Raw genomic sequence first — 17,592 nt, forward strand, 5'->3', positions numbered from 1 at the left:
AATCGAATTGGTTGAGGGGTTGTCTCATTAAAGCATCTCTATGTTTTAATGTATTTGAATATCCAACATCTGAGTTGACCCCAAGCAATAGCTCCCTCTTCACGGTGGTCAATGGTTAGTGTCCTTGTGTTTGTTTGAATGTACAATTTGCAGGCAAGACTACAAACAGTCATAGCAAAAGGCAGAAACAAAAGACTTCTCTTGAAATGCTTTCAAATATCTTTAATTGGCACACACGTATCAAACACGTTATGGCCCCTCGGTATAGTGAGAGCAGTGTAAAGTATGCAACACTTGTATAAAGACTACAATATGTGCATGCGTTAAAAAAAAAGGGGGGGGGGGGGGGGGGGGGCATAAAGGATCAACAAATGCAATTGAGTTATACAAAAATACTGCTTCACGATCACACTTCATGGCAGACGAAGGACATAAGGCACTGTCAGTGATTTTCAGGTACTAATCTCTTGGGAAGGTGGGGGCAGGAAATTAAAAAAAATTTACAAACCACTGCTTGGAAGAAATAAATTCACCATGTCCACAAGTTAGCCACGGCGTAATAGTGGCACCCACAACGAAATAAATGCACTTTTTTGCATATTTATTTCTTTTTTCTTTTGTTTCCCAGAGTTACCCACGGCGGTTTGTGGTCATTCCAGAAAAAAAATAATAAAAGAGAAAAAGACAACCAACCCGCATGGAGATATCTTGTGTATCACACGCAGACATGTAATGAGCGAGGATAAGAATTGGAGCACAATTCAATAGGTGCCGTCCATTTGCATAATCTGCTTGTGTTTCGTTCATGCGCTGTACAAGAAAAGAAAACGTTGGCTGAAAAATCCAGTGTATGCAGATTGTGGTATGTTTCACTGAAACAATACATGTTGTCACAGTGCGAAGGCAATGTGCTTAGAGGCAACAATACAATATTGTAGGCACTCTAAAAAAAACATGTGCCTAATGCACTGCCGAGAACTCGGCAAATGCAGCAAAAATCTTAATTAGCAATGTTTTGCTGTTACATTAGAACTGGCGTCAATGCTGTGAAACCACCAATCATGCATGCCTGCTTCTTGTACTTTGTCTTCAGATGATGTCGCAAACTAAAAGCCTGCCACATGTACAGGACTCTGTAGGCAATTTTCCTGAAATTGTTTTCACTCGGGCATTAAGAATAAGGCATTATTTGTGACAGAAGTGTGCTAACAACTCATATTGTGCTCCATTTTCTATTCTTACACTCATCTACATTTCTTTGCAACAGTATGAGACTTGAGCACCATGTGCTATGTGCGTGTCTACTACGCCCGTGCCGGTGTTTTCCAAGGTGGCACAAAAAAAGAAAAAAAAAATGATCACATGGCAATAGTCAAAATTTTTACTACCACTACTTGACACCAAGTTCCATACCAAATGATGAGTCCAATGAGGCAAAAGATCAAAAAGAATGAACCTGGCATGTCCAGAAAACATTGTATGACAAAAAGTGCCTCGTGCCATGATGACTACCCAATTTAGATAAATCTTATTAAATAAAGACATGAACAGACAAAAAAATGAAAAGGGCAAAATACCTGATTACCCAAAGGTCAATTGTTTAAATAACTAACAGTTTACAACAAAGCACTGGGTGATTTCAATAAACCGGAGACAATGAACAAAGAATACGCAAGTGCTGCATCATGGAGTCGCTTTGAAGGAAGTCTTTTTTTTTTAACCTTCTGGTCCCAAGTAAGGAATGGTCCCTTGGGCTCAGCCAAAAGCCACGTGAAAAGATTTTCTCTAATCCACAACCAAAAATTTTGGCCAACAGAGTCATTTTAATTACTCCTTGGCGAATCACCTGTGCCACCTCATCTCAAAGGAACGCCCAGTGAACAGGGACCACAATCTCAGGAGACTGGCTCCAAATGATGAAAGGTCTTGAGCAGCGCACTTTGTTGTAATGGCAAGCATCTGTTGATGTCGCATACCAAATCATTTCCGTAACCCATCCATTTAATGCATTTGACGGCTCTGCCATGTGAAAAATGTGCTTCTGTTCATTAAGCCAATCCTCAGAAATGATCGACTGAGGAAACAGTCCCGGGGTTCACAGGCGGGAGTGCTATGCTAAGCATAGGCCACTGGCATGCCCTGTCGTTTTGGTGTGTTTGTGTTGAGTGGCAGGCTGTTGGCATGCCCTGTTGTATTCCCGTCGTGTTGTGCTATTCTGTGCCAACCCTGGTGGTACTGTGGATGAGCAATGTTCTACACCGGCGTGTGAGCACCTACGATAATGACCTTCTACACGTGGCAAAAATTTTTTTTTTTTTTCCAAAGGACCACTCATGAGCAAAATAAATAAATAGGATGAATGACGACACAGAAATTGGTTGGCATAGCCCATGACAAAACCTTGCAGGTTTCTTTGATGGCGAAAAAAAAAAAAAAAAACTTCAATGAAATGAAAGTGAGAGCTGGTAACGCAGCAATGTATGGTGACAATGTTTCAGAAAATTTGCTTATGACCAGCAAAAATGAAGTAAAAAATAATAAGTTCAATTTCCTGAACAAGCAACACCTGTGCAACATCCTGTTTCTTTTTTTTTTTCTGCATGGATTACCTACAAATGTTTTTGTTTTAGGCATCCGTGCTTTCTCAGCTATAAATATACATGCAATGCATGCGACAACCACAACTTTTAGATGATGGAAGTGACCAGCACAATTTGACAAAATTTGCCGACAAAGAAGAGCTTTCTGCTGAGAGCCTTTTTCAAAAACTTCAGTTACTCTGGCATCAGCCATACCGCCCTTCAAGTAGGTGATAGAGATTTTCCCCAAGATTGGGGAGAAAAAAAAAAAAGAAAAGCTGCCACCGTCCATCAGTGTTACATCACACAAGTTGTGATGCGACGACTACGTTGCCACACAAGTTGTGACGTGACAGCAAAAGAAAACATGTCGCAAAAAAAGTAAATAAAGAAAAGGTGAAAAAAAAAAAGAAAGTCAAATACGTGATATACCAAAATCCATGCTGGGCAGCAATGTTAATGACATCATTGCCAGTACCAAAAACAATTGTGCCTCTGGCGAAGTGTACAAGCTGTGTCCAATTGCTGTGGGTGCACCATTAAGAAACTGCATGCTGACTGCAGTCCAAACGCAAATTGCACATCTCAAAGGGGAACAAGAACAAATAAAATAAGGCAACAGATATGCTTCATTGCCCAAGAAAGTTGTGTTCATATATTGACCCAGCACAGTCGGCTGTACTGCCAAGTGACACAACTTCAACACTTCGAAGCCCAACGAAATTTCACTTAGGCTAAATTGGTAATAAATGAGTAGTATTATTACCGAAGCAAACTTGGTAAAGCTGCAGAGCTGGTGATCATTTAATTTTCCCATTAGCGGCCTTTAAATAACACCAATGTAGACAACTCGTGCACCTGGTGTTAGTGGATGTGATGCAGGTACCAGCACGTTGCCTCTGATTTCTTAGTGCACAACAGGCAGCTGCAAGTGGTGCTCAATCTGTGACGTCGTGCCAAGGAGCTACACGTTACGACTCACCCGTCACTTTCGACAAATGGTAACGTCAGCATTTTTTTTTTTTTTTTTCAGTTTTGGCATTAAAAACATCTACTTTTGTGAGCCTTTCGTGACACATCCATTCAAATTTAAAACGTGATATTTTGCATGCAGGCTCCTTTATAGCTGCACTATATGAAATTAGGCTTTTTAAGTGGCTCAAAATTTCAATGCAGTTGGCTTTAGGGTTGTAGGGAGCCTGGATGTTATCAACTGTAAGCATATGGTCATTGTAAGGAAGACTGCTTTCTATCGCAAGTTCTTTCAGACCTGGCCCTGTGAAACAACAAAAGTTGGGGTTTATAGAGCTGGAATGGTTGCATTAAGTGCAGTAGTAGAAAGGCCACCCAAAATAGAATGTAGGAGCTTTGCAAGCCAGGCCATGTAGCATCAACTCATTGTTTCAAACAGTTGCGTGACAGCTGAAAACTAGCAAGCAAGGGTATTCACAAAAATGCTGTTCTGCTTCCTTTGACTCCTATATCCACGGGCACATATACAGTGTGGTGCATAAATAAGTGAGCCACATATAATACAAGGCTCTTTCCAGGTAAACCACTGGCTTGTGTACGCTGAAACTTCACGCAGAGGTGACATTTCGCAGTACATTTTGGCTAATACCATGTTTGGATGCTGTGCTTCAATAATGGAAAAGAATGGTGGTGGCATCCGGCACTGTTACAGTGAAATGTAGTATCTCTCTGTTATATTTAGAGATGGCACTGCTGCTCAGTTGCGGAGGGAATGTTTTCTTTTTTTTCCTGGGATAAGCACAGGTGACAATATAGTTGAGACTTATTCTAGACAAAACTGGCAAACACTGCATTCAAGGATGGTCTCAAATAGTCTACAGCGAAATAATCTTTCTTTGAAAAATAGGACATTTGAATCAGCCAGCAGTTTACCTGGATTCATTGTTTCTGCCTGCTTACCTTATGCATACAACATTTGGTATAAACACTTGTCAACCTCGATGCAAATTCAATGCAAATTCATCATTTCCCTGCCTCCTTGCAATTTCATTTGTGACTTCCCACAGTGTTCGTAATTGCACCTCATTACTGCAGTAAAAGGACTGTGCTGAGGCAATGCATGAAGTAACGCAAACCAAGAAAGACACAGCTTCCAACCGATGAAAAAAACTAGCTTTTGTCTTCAAGTGTCACAAACCAGTGACCCACTCTGCAAGGCAGCCAAGTACTGCCATCTGTGCAAGTAAACCAGACTGCACCATTCACATGTCATGTCACACCCAAAGGACACAAAACACTGTTTCCAGCAGTGACAAAGAATTAAAAAATAACTGTGTTGGTACCATGTCAACACCACAGTGCAGAACTGAGGCAATGGCAGCACCAACAGAAAAACTGAACACACGCAAAAACTAGGATGCATGACAAGACACGTCACATTAAGTACACTTCTCTTTTTTTGTTGTTTTTCCTTTTCTCTAGCTTATATACTTTTTTGGCACACACTTTGATATATAACACACAGGTCATAGGCAGGACTGAGAGCACTTTTTTTCAAGGTGCAAACAGGGTCATTTTCTTTCTCTAACTTCTAGCATTGGTTAGATTTCATCTTCAAAGCCAGAATTTCTTTTGTGTTTGTTGAAAGAGACAGCATGTATGTTACTACCTTGAAGAACTGTCTTTAGAACTCGGATTCCTTTCTGCTGGTTCAGTATCTAAAAGGCACAAATACACGACAACATTGCATTGTGTTAAGGTGACAAGTAATTAAGGTTGTATCACTGCAGCAATCAGTCCTGCCACGCTTAAGACAGTGTACGCAAAAATTAAATGACAAAAGGGGACAGAGGAACAGAGAGAGAGAGAGAGAGAAAGAACACAGAGTGTGTCACACTGAGGTAGAGAAGAAAAAACAGAAAAAGAGAGACAGGCATACATGTTGTGTAGAGGTGTTCGTAGCATGCTGAAATGCTAAGCATATGCACGCCATGCTTGCAACAAGGACAGGTTGTATTCACTCCCAAATGACCACTTTCACCGATACTTTCATTTTCATTTTTGTTAATGTTCATACCGATGCCCTTCTACAGTGACACAGTTTCCACTGCCATGGTGTTTTTGGCACCCACTTTGTTAATCCATCAACAGCCGCTGGATATAGAAAACTGTTCTAATACAAGCAGAATAGGATGAACGTAAGTTTCTATCACCATGTCCATCATCAGTGGTTCAGCCAATAGGCAAGACACTGATTGTCTTGGAAAAGAAAGTCATCCACAGGGAGGGAGTAGACTTCCCATTTTCATTGCTACCTCATTATAAGCCCACATATTCAGAATAGTCTTCAACATGCTGCTGCCTCACTTGGGGGGAGGAGGGGGGGAATGCATAAAGCCCACAAGTGAATGCAGACGACCCCGAGTGACCAGACTGCAAAAACATGCACAATAGGCAACACATAAACACAGAATGCTATATGTGACCACAAAAGGGCTCAACAGTTTCCTCAGACGACCATGACACTGTGCAGAATCCATGCATGCCCTGGCATGACAAAAACCAGCCGTGGCTGTAGGTGACAGACCTACGTGACAAAGTATGTGAAGCCGTTGCTTTAAACAGCACAACTAGATAGGAGAGAAGAAAGGACAGAGCAGGATGGTCGGGACTCAAAATTAGCAAGGACATTTCGCACAATCTGGAAGAGAACATGTGGAACAGTGTTGCAGATGGCCAAAGATGTAGTCACTCGGGGAGCTGTCACTGTGGTAGGGTGTGTCTAGATTTCAACTACCACTACTGCTGCTATGACCTTGTTGACGGTGGCGGTCATGCAAAGCCCTCACGACTCCTGGACTGAGTGGAGACCGGCTTCTTTGAACGCAGGGTGGGACAGAAGGTCAGCAGCCGGCGGGCGGTCTTCGGATCGAAGTCGAAGACACTGCAGAGCCAGGTGCTGCGTCCTCAAGCTGAGCATCTTGGGAACTGGCGGCGGAGACTGGGCACACGAGATCTGCAAGAACGGTGCGTTCCTAAGGATACTGCTTGACCATTCTAAAACAAGAAAAAGATAGCAGAGGCGAACTACAAACTGTGATGCCATGAGAGGGTAGTGTCACTGCTATGATTCCTTTACCTAAACAGAAGTAATGGCAAACCCACTGTGTCTCTGGTACTATTATTACGAACAGATTAAATGTGTAAAAGTTGCCGGGGTGTCTACCAAGTTGACATTTCTGAATTCCCTGAGTGTTCCAGGTTTTCCCTGAGTGCCTTTGCAAAATTCGCTGAGTGATGCAGAACTATGTTTTATGTCAAGACGGGCACAAACCATATCGCCCGATGCTGTCACTCTCTGGTAAGCATACGAAAAAAAAATTTACTTAGTCCAATTTGAATACTAAGGAGTAGTGTTTATGTTATTCAAAAAGAGAATAGAAGGGAGGGGTTAGTAAAATGCACAGCAACTAAAATGTCCTCGAAAAAAATTGCAAATCGAGTCGGACATTCTCAAATACGAAGAAAAAGGAGATGTATACAGAAGCAAATATTTTCGAATATAAGCTATTTCTGTCAACTGGTATCAGTGGTATGAGGCCCGAACGTTGTCACAATTGAGATTCTCTCTCAACAGCTCGTAAGTCAACCTCAACTGTCCTGACATACTCTCAAACCGTGCACGACGCCTCCGTGTTGTGTTTCACTGCTTTAAAGAGTTTATGTTGGTTTGGATGAGGGACACCTGCATCTCGGCATCAGCCAGCACTTTGTTTTTTGAGCTCAAGCTCTTTCAAAACGGCAGCAGCACGCTTCCTTTCTCGTTCATTCCTCAATGTGTAGGTCCTTTCTGTTCTTGTCCTCCTTCCGCCACTCGTTCGCCCCACTGACCACTTGAAGCATCTTGGTCAGTTGCACAGTCCACGTCCAATTTATCGAACTCCCTAGTGGCCGCTAAAACATCAGAAAAATCGGCCAGTTGGAAAAAATAAATGCATGTCATTTACTGCCCTTAAGGTCTCAAACCGTTACAGGCACATTTGAAAATGCTCTGAAGGCCCGCCGGTATGCGTATTAGGCATATCGCTGCTCGTACTGTGACAGGAAGTACCGGGTGCACGCGTGTATAATTAAGGAATATATACTGTGTCCCATGGCAATTACCCCTTCCCATGCTCGTTATGCTTCACTGCAATACTTTTGCATATGCTTCACCAAGTAACACTTGTGTACGGAGGCGAAGCTCACTTTCGGGGACCAGCATTATGCAACGCACTGCGCTTTCTAAGCTTCTAAGCCAATCGGGAGGATCACAAAGGCGGAGTTTGTGCCATTGCTGACATAAGCGAATTCTTTCAATAAAAAACACGGCATCTAATGGCAAGAAGCTTCATAGTGAACGTCGAAGCAGCTAGGCCAAGCGACGCTGCCGTGGTGGCTACACCCTGGTTACACATAAAATTTCCACTTTCTCGACTTCGTAGGATGTTAGCACAATTTTGCCTCATGCACTTAGTTCGGGGATTATACTATTTTATTATTTGGATACATAGTAGTGTGGAAATGCATTTATAATAAGTGTTCCACCTTCTACTTTCCTGTTCAGAGTTTAACTTCCCTTGATATACAAATGAGCACATAAAAAAATTCAGGAAAACTCATTCGTTATGACTATCCAAGTATGTTATAGCACGTTTTTTAGACGAAAATCGGAGAAATTTTAAAGGATTTTTATTTATTGAAGAGCATCGTGAATGAAGTCAAGACTCACATTTTCAGACTGTACTACCTTTGGGATTAGCCCACATTTTCAGAATGTACTATCTTCAAAATAACCTTACACTTTTAGACTGCCTTTTTTTTTTCTTTGGGGTCGGCCTACAAAAACGGTTATATAAGTGGAAAGAAAACAGATCTGACAATTCCAGGAATGCTATTTGCACTAAAAAGAAAAAGTGAGAAGAGGGCTTTATTTTTAGGCTGCACTATCTTCAGGGTCGGCCCATGAAAATAGTTAGGTAGTCAGAAGGAAACCTGGTCTGATAGTGCCAAAGATGCTGTTTGCATATACACAAAGTGCCTTCAAAGCAAAACCTCAGTGCCACTGTTAACAGCACCAGGTGGTTTTCCTGCTACACTTTTGTGACAACCCATTTATTTTTTATGAATAGTTCTTATGGATTGACACTATCATTGCCTAATTGCAGACATTATTTTTTTTTTCTTTCCAGAATTGCTTTGAAACAATGTATGCAGATGGTAGAGCTAAAGCGCCTTTCTGTCTCGGTGTTAGCTTGGAGTCACCCACTAGTGCCCATTTGTGATTACTTTTACTACAGTGATACTTTCTACAATATCAGTCATGGAGCCCAGCCTCGTGGTTAAAAAGGGAATGCTTGCACAAGAACTGTTTTACAAGAATTATGGCTTTGTGACTGTTATGAGCGTTTGAGAAACACTTCGACAATGTTCATCCGTTAATCAAACTACAGAGGCCATGTTAAGCATAGTTCAGTGGCACCACCTATGGATGCATGGACACATCAGCAGCTACTGCTGTAAGAGTTCGCCGCAGTGAGATCTCACCCGGTAAATGAGTGCCAGGTGATTCAGTGTGTTGCAGTTGTCCCAAGGATGCGCGTTGGTGGCCATTTCAATCAGAACGCAGCCCACGCTCCAGATGTCGCATGACCGGCCGTAGTTCTCCCCTCGTAGCACCTGCGCGAATGAGTCCCATTGCTGTTGGGCATTTCTAAACTGATCCTGACAAACATGATCTCTATTTTGTTTCCTCTACTTAACAATGAACATTCTGAAGGTACCATTGAACAAGAAAATGCCACCCAAGTTACACCAACACATATATTTCTGAAGTTCTAGATAAGCTGATGAGTTGCATTTGGAGAGAGCAGATGACTGATACACTGGAAAACAATGTAAGAAGCAAAAAATTGGCGGCAGGACTTTTCTTTGTCAACACGGTGATGCCTCACATGAACTGAGCCTAGCTGACGCTGGGACCAGATGTTTAATTTTTTATAACTCTCTTGTGATCTGGTATTCAGATTTGCTTCTTGTTCATGAGCACCAGGGCAGTTGTATTTCACAACTTTTGCTTTCGACGTATTTTTATAGCAGAACAACTCGACAATTTTTCTTTATAATAACTTTCCCAAAGTAGAACAGTGAACTGGAACTGGTTCATTGCTGCGGTAATATTTCATTGATTTCTATGCATCAGTTTACTGCAATAAAAAATCCATCGACGAATGCTAAAATTCAGCTGGAACAGTATTCATGGTATGAAGAGAACCTCCCTGCTTTTGATACTGTTTCATAATACTGCACATTACAGAGTCACAGGAATAAGAAATGAAAGTTTACAGATACTTAAATGTTACATGGAAGAAAAAGAATGAAACTAACATCCCGTACGAGTGCAATTCTACAATTTAGGTGACTTCCCAACCTCCAAACTGATCTTTTCTTAGTTGCGACAGTCAACTAAGACCTAACACCTTACAAGAAAAACTACGTAAAATGAACACTGTCTCGTAAAGCTGAGTCAAAACATAGCAGATCTTGCTTACTTCAGGAGCCATGAAAGCAATGGTACCAAGCAGTTGACCCTGAAACTCTCCAGCCAGGGTGGCCTTGCTCTGAAGACGGCTGGCCGAGCCAAAGTCGGCAATCTTCAGGTGCTGTCCCGTGCTGTCTACAAGAAGGTTGGCACCTGGAACAAATTTTTATTTGCTTCCGTGAGGGTGGAGATTGCCTAGTTATAAAAGCATTTCAAAACACGCCTTGCTCACCCACCCTTAAAGATGCACAGCACCTAGTGTGTGTGCAAGCGTTTAAGCCATATTTGTTTGCACTTACGACCAAGGCAAAAAGCCTTTACTTTAGAGCAACAAATGGAACAGCAATTTTATTAGACCAAAACAACATGAAAACACAGGTTTCATATTTGCCATTTGGTTTTTGTACTGTCCAGTCAAAAAAAGAGAGCGAACCATCGTAGGTTTCAACTGGTTTGTGTTCCACCACGCAATTGACAAATTGGTTCCAATTGTTTCCAGTTCATTTGGAACATAGCAGCCGGTTATACTCAATGAGACATTCTGAAAAGGTATTATAAGTGCTGTTTCTTTTATCACCTGAGTATCCAGCAACCAAACCAGATTGTTCTTCTGTTGCACACATTGATGTGAGGATCTATCAAGGCTTTATGAAGTAACACCTATGAGACAAACAGTGCTAGTAGTACAGTAAAAGCTCATTAATTCGAATTTTGTGGGGATGCTATGAAAATTCGAACTAATGAAAGCCAGCAAAAAAAAATCGCTCAGTTAAGGCGCATATATAGTGTGACGTGCCGTGAGCACGCGCGCACACGCTACGTCACGTTGGCGTGAACAACGTCTATACTTCGATGCACTGGCGAAGCCAACGTAACCGGACGTGGCCAGCGCGGTCCGACGCGCCCTGCGTCGAGATGGCTCTTGCTCCATCCGCGCATTCGTCGCGCTGACTGGGGCAGAGAAAAAAATTTTTTGCAGTCTCACACGAAAAGCGAAGCATCGATTGCGATAGAAAATTAGTAGATAGCTATATGAAGTAAGGATAATAGTTTTATAATTAACAAGTTAACAAGCACGGTGTCATGCGTGCACAGGTAAGCATGAACGCATCTCGCTCGATGACCGCGAAAACTCGCTGAAAAACGCTGGAGTGAGGACACGCAGCAGTAGCAGCGAGCGAATTGACGTTCGTACAGCTCTCGCTTCAACGCGAACGAAACGTAGAAAGCACATCGCATATGAAACTACCGGCACTACACGCACTCTGCAAACATCGCAGATCGATGAGGCCCACGCGGGCGCGCACTTTAACCACATCGCAGATCGCTTTCAAGATGCGGCGCCCGCATGGTCGCGCCGTAAAGAGCAGCCGCCGAAGATCGTCCCTCGTCCCTCCCTCGCCTCACCCCCCTGCCTCGCGCGCGACAAGAGAGGGCGTGCTCCACCCCACCTTCCCCTCTCGCGCACGCGAGATTGAGCCGCGTTCGCCGGCTCACCCTCGCACGCTCGTACACAAAGAACATGGTGCGCAGTGACGCCAGCGTGTTCCATCGCACTAGCACTCTCCCCATCCACGATGATGCGGAGTTCGAATTATCGGTGGCGGTGCGGACTTCCATGTGAATTAGCGGGATGTTTTACATATTGCTTTCAATACATTGTTGGACGGACCGCGGCGACTACTTCGAATTATCCGAAATTTCAAATTAACGAGTAGTGAATTAACGAGCTTTTACTGTAGTAGTAGTAGTAATAGTTTAGAGGCAGAATGGCAACAAAGGGTAAGACGCGCCAAGCTCTATGCACAATGATTGTATGAAGTGATGCTTTATCGTATTCCAAAGACGTTATGTTAAGTGTCATGTGAGCTTCAGCCTACTCTGCACAAAGCATGGTGCGCAGCCACAGTCATCAGATAGACGCAGTGACACGCTCAACCTGATAAAGGTCGCACGCAGCAGCTTGCTTGGAACGTATACTCACCTTTGAGATCCCTGTGCAGAATGTGGTTCTCGTGCAGGTACGCCAAGCCGCTGAGTGCCTGGTACGTGTAGCGCAGGATCGTGACCTCCGGAAATGGCCCATACCGCTCCAGCAAGGAGGCCACTGAGCCACCTGGCACAAACAGACGCACCGCAAAGACCCAATAAAAAAATGTGTAACACCAACCGATGTAAGTGGCAGCTTTTTGTATTACTATCAATCCACCCCCCTCTCTCTCGAGGGGGGGGAACTTGCCTGGTGATGTCCCAATGTATAGACAAAAAAATGTTTACCAACTGAGCACGAAAAAGATCATGCGACTCCCGTACACTGTGGGAGTTGGTTTAAAAGTAGGGGTGTGCAAATACTGAACAGCATATTTTGAATCGAATAATAATAATAATAATAATAATAATAATAATAATAATAATAATAATAATAATTCAAGCTGAATACTTAACCGAATATCAAATATCACGACTTTACCACAAAACTTAATGCTTACAAATTTTAGGCGTGAAAATGGTGCTGAAAGAAAGTATGGTGCTGCACATGCTCGGGAGTGTTCTAGCATTACATAACAAAAATGTAGCAAGCTATCAGTAACTCAGGTACATGAAAATCAAGGTAATACACGGTGGTCTACTTTTATTAAAGGGCACACCGAATGCCAGTGCTGATTACAGCTCAGTTCTAGTATATGAAGGTCTGGAAAAAAATATATGCTTTCTTAATAGAATTTCTGCTGAATAGAATCAAGCGCTTTTCTACCTGTCAAAGTAATCAATTTGTGAAGTTCTGTTGTACTGAATACCAATGAGATTCGCAGTTTTATAGTGGACGTGTGTTTTGTGGCAACGTTTTATTTATTGCATAGAAAGTTCTGCTTTCCAGAAGTGTTGACTGTTGGGCCAGTTCGTGCATCATGTAGTGTTGTTGAGGGGAATAAGGTTGGGAAGAAACGATGTGGATGGGACAGACAACAGTTTGTTTTTTCCAGAAGACAGAAGGGCTATCCCAACTTTATGGCAGGTGGGTTATCGTGAGGGCAATCTGTGCGACAGACGAAAGGACCACGCATCATGTGACTCGATCCCCGCTTCACACGTAGCTGGTGCCTACAGTAAAGAGCAGGAGGCGCCATCTACACAGTTTTGTGGTAGAGTTCAATGTGATTTGCCACCTGTCAGACACAAAATGTGCAGGGTCATGGCAAGTTTGCGCGACCTCCCCCCCTTCTTTCTTTCATCCGCTGTCTGTGCAAATGCATGCAAACGGGTAATGACACTTTTGCCCCTGCTGTGTAAATCCAAAGCTGTTAGTCTTTTGACAGTTACCGAACCAAACTGGTATTCCATGAAGTATTTCTTAAAGTACTTGTACTGTTGAACCAAAGCCGAACAAATTGGATGAAAAGGCAAAGAAAGCTTCACTTTAAATCATCTGGGCACAACCAACAGAAGTGATGCTTCACAAGCACATCCAAGCTTTCATATGTAAAAGCAGTGCAAAAGACGCAGACAAGAACTAGAAGACAGTTTGCCCAGAAACTTAGATTTGTCATTTGTTCATCACCCCACGAAAGCTGCCACGTGAAGTGTCACTGTCTTAGATGCAGACATGGAGAGTACACTCACCAGCCATCCACTCGAGGAAGACATTGTACTGGTCCTTGTGCTTGGTGGCACCGAGCAGGGGCAGTACGTGCGGGTGTTCGAGGCGTGCCATCATCTGGATCTCGTTCCAGATGTTGCCCATGATCTCGGCCGTCTCCTTGTCGTCACGCTGGCATGACCGGCAGAAGGGCAGCTGCTTGACAGCCATCAAGGTCCCCGTGCTGCGGTCCATCGCCTGGTAGCACGAGCTGAACGCCCCAGCACCCAGCATTGGGCCTCGCAGCCAGTGTTGGCCCTCCACATAGCTTGAGCCTTTCGCCCCCTCCTTGCTTGCGCCGAATGAGATGGGAGGAAGCCCCGGCTGAAGAAGGGGGAAAAAAAAACGGAGAGCCCTTGCTCACTGCAAGTGAAGCGCAAAAACCAGGTACAGACGGAGGGTACAACGCAAGGCATTGCTTAATTTCATGTAAGGTCTTGAAACTGATCTTGTAATTACCTGGTGTCAGAAAGCAGACAATGTACTGGGGACAAAGATGCAAGCAAGAGTTCTACTTTCAATTGGTTTATTTTGTAAGAGTGTTTTCCGAGATGAACTGCGCATGAGTAACTGTACCTGAGAGTCCATAACAAGTACAACATCTAAACAATGGGTAATTTTATGAAATAGAACATACGTTACAATATAATATTTGTATGACAAAAACAAGCTGTTCTACTGTCATTTCCAATTTAACAATACAGATACATTTATAAGGACACCTATAAACAAAAGAAAGATCTTCATGTAATGTTTACTAGTATGTTCATGTGTATACATCTTCATGTTTTTTAAAGTTTTTATTTTAATTGTACTTTTTGTATTGACTGTTTTGATGTTGTGCAGTAATAACGCTTGTTTAAGCTAACGTATCTGTAGTTCTCCTGTACCCGCTTAAACTGTACCCGCTTAAACAGTAGTACCATTTTAAAAGTAGTAAAGTCAAATCCCCGACTCAGCAGCCATTGAACACAGTGCGTTTTGTATCCGCATAAACTGTACCAGCGTATTGCGTATGTATCGGTTAACACGTAGTGTTTCCGCTTTTCATCACGCAATCATGGCGGTGCGTCGTCCCCATCAGGCCTCAGAACAGCAAGCCTCAGAGATTGGAGCAACGGCCTCCAAGCGCCCTGTGCGTTTGTGTGTGAAGGCACATCAACATCATTTCGGCGTCGTGCATGCATGGCCTCATGCCGAATCTCGGATAAAAGCACCAGGTGCTCAGCGTAGAAAATTGGACATCGTTCGTGCTATCGAACGTAGCACGAAGAAGTTGGTGCTGGCATGCGACAGGGACCTACCGTTGATTACGGTGTGTGGTATTTGGAATGCGAAGAAGTTGCTCAGCAGCGCTGCTGCGACCGCGCTAAGATGTGCGCTTTGAGGTTCGACTTTTCGCCATCATTCTCTCTATTGCCGAAGTGTTGCCTAACGAGAGCGATGAGGGCGACACGGAAAGCAACAGCACGGGCAATTCAGGCCCGACAGTGGCAGAAGCTGCGCATTACGTCAGCCTCATGAATGCAATCGTTGCGACGAGAACAGCACCCCGCAATGAAAAAGGCGCCCCGCGTCATCTGCAGCGCTACCGCGCCCGTGCACGGAAAATATGCAATGCCAACGAGGAATCTGCCATGCGAGTGTTTGCCGAGAAGAGGGGGCTGGCTGAAGAGCTGGCATGCACCTTCAGTAAGTGTGAGGCTGCTGTCGTCGCTGCTAGGCCGCCGCGGCATCAAACGAAAATAATGAGTCTGTTGTCATGCGAAGTAAATAAATACTGCATGTTTTTGCCCTTTCATCGTACTCTCTCCGAGTCCCGTTTTTGACACGTAAGTGGGCTATCTCATGCTATTTCAGTTAAGCAATACTACTGTTTAGTACATACTTTTTCAGAGCTCCGGCCAACTACGGTTTAACGAGGTTTCACTGTAAAGGTAATGCCCCAATGGGGCGGGGCCTTTGTGGGTAACAAATGACGATGAAACAAACAAACAAACAAACAAATAAATAAATAAATAAATAAATAAATAAATAAATAAATAAATAAATACGACCCTAGAAGGAAATACGACCCTAGAAGGCACCAATGTTTGCAATCGAGTACACTTTTTACCATTTAATATGTTCCCGGCACCAACGTTCAATGCATCACCAAACTGTGATCGTATAATATGTTTACCAGCTGCTAGATCCCAAGTAAACGGGAAAAGAACAGTAGCCACCTGTCACAGCAGCTTCCCCACAATAATTGCTTGTTTGTCTCACATTATAATCTCGGCATGCACTCAGTTTTCTATCTCGGTACCAGCAAATCTGCTCTCAGTAATTGCGTGCTGCATTCACAGCTATCACTGCCAACCCTATTGCAGTAAGCATCTTCACCTATCTGTTTCACAGTATGTGAAGCATGGTGCCCATTGAAAATGTACTGCACGCTTCTTTCAATAGGCGATAACCCAGACATGCTGCAACGTGAGTGTCATGTTTTGTTCTGGTGGCATCATAGGCATAGTATTCCAGTGTCACTCACCATCTTGATTTTGTTTGTCTCCAGTTGCCTACATAATAGGAAACAAAGTGCAGTCGCTTGGGCCCCACCATAACAACGCTCGTCGGCATTGTGTGCCACAAACAATTCGTGCCAAGTGGGCATGTCAAAACTTCCCGCCAAGTTGCCCCGCTCAATGAAACTGCTGACCCAGATCGAATTAGAACAGCGCAAACCTAAGCTTGCGAAAGCCACAGACATGACAGTGTGTGTCTGGGGCCGCTCAAGCCCCATGCAGTTTAGCACACGTTGGCGTGTCATGGAACAATTTGCGCAATGCTTCACATTCCGTAGATGTTAGCTACAGTTGAATCTGTTCAATTTTTTAGTCGCTTCGGATCATACGTGTTCCCAGTTAGTAGGATTTTTCTCTAATATTTTTTTATAAAATTATGAATGGGGTTCTACTTATAGTGGGAGCTTCATTCACACAATGTAGAGACAACTGCCAAATGTACACAGAAAAGCCCTAGCATGGAGTGTTGTTTGCTACGGGCAACAAACAAGACAGCCTGAGGACGTGATTTCGTCAAGTGAGGCGTGCACAGTGCAATACTTACCACAGATTTGAATATGATAAATTCGTTGTCTTGGGTGTCGTCTTCAGTGGGCAATTCCTCAAACTGCGCCATGCTGCTGTCACAGCCCCTTATCGATGCTGTAGGTGGTCCTGCGTTAGGAGTGAAGGAGAGAAAAACAAGAAGGAAAGAAATTGTTATTACACAAGCACAAAGTCCATCATTGCACAACATTTGCTCTTGTATGATTGATATCACAGCAATTCGCCAGACCTTGTATTGAATCAGTGAAAATTTTCTACCTTGGAGGATTACGACCCTGATTTGCTAGCAGCTGATTTCACCTTTATTGAGTCTGTAGAACAAATGCATGAACTTGAAAGAAGGATAGACGGTAATGAATAACTCTTGAAGCCAAGTAAGCTACTAAAAGCACAACCCCTCTTATTTTTCATTTTAGACTACAGTGAAACTTCATTACTACGAACACCATATTAACAAACTTTTTCAGAAATCCCCTGCTGGCTGCTCATAGTTTCAATGTAAAAATATCAAAAATGTAAATATAAGAACTACAAACATCAGAAAGCTAGACTTTTCAGAATAACAATCGTTCTTCACTTTCCAGTACAATGCCTCAGTACTACGAACTAATATTCCGAAACCTGGGCATTTTTTAGATTTCCGTGTATCCTTCACGGCAGCCAGAACAGTAGGCTATCAGATGACAAGGTGCAGAAAGCGGATGCCCCGGC

The 17,592-nt window shown here is 43.3% G+C and overlaps 1 protein-coding gene across 1 annotated transcript in view; it reads right to left on the minus strand.

Annotated features, from left to right (window-relative positions):
* Positions 1–207: 207 nt before the first annotated feature.
* The window catches only part of LOC126539538 (mitogen-activated protein kinase kinase kinase 1-like), a 108,832-nt gene continuing 91,447 nt past the window's right edge, over positions 208–17,592 (minus strand). Inside the window, exons 17-22 of the mRNA XM_050186415.2 lie at positions 16,880–16,989; positions 13,753–14,092; positions 12,116–12,247; positions 10,142–10,284; positions 9,138–9,269; positions 208–6,567 (exon numbers count right to left, since the gene is read on the minus strand). Coding sequence (XP_050042372.1) covers positions 6,397–6,567; positions 9,138–9,269; positions 10,142–10,284; positions 12,116–12,247; positions 13,753–14,092; positions 16,880–16,989 — 1,028 coding nt within the window. The 3' untranslated portion in view covers positions 208–6,396. The remainder of the gene's footprint in view (positions 6,568–9,137; positions 9,270–10,141; positions 10,285–12,115; positions 12,248–13,752; positions 14,093–16,879; positions 16,990–17,592) is intronic.

This window comes from Dermacentor andersoni, chromosome 11, assembly GCF_023375885.2.
Source record: "Dermacentor andersoni chromosome 11, qqDerAnde1_hic_scaffold, whole genome shotgun sequence".
NCBI lineage: Eukaryota > Metazoa > Arthropoda > Arachnida > Ixodida > Ixodidae > Dermacentor > Dermacentor andersoni.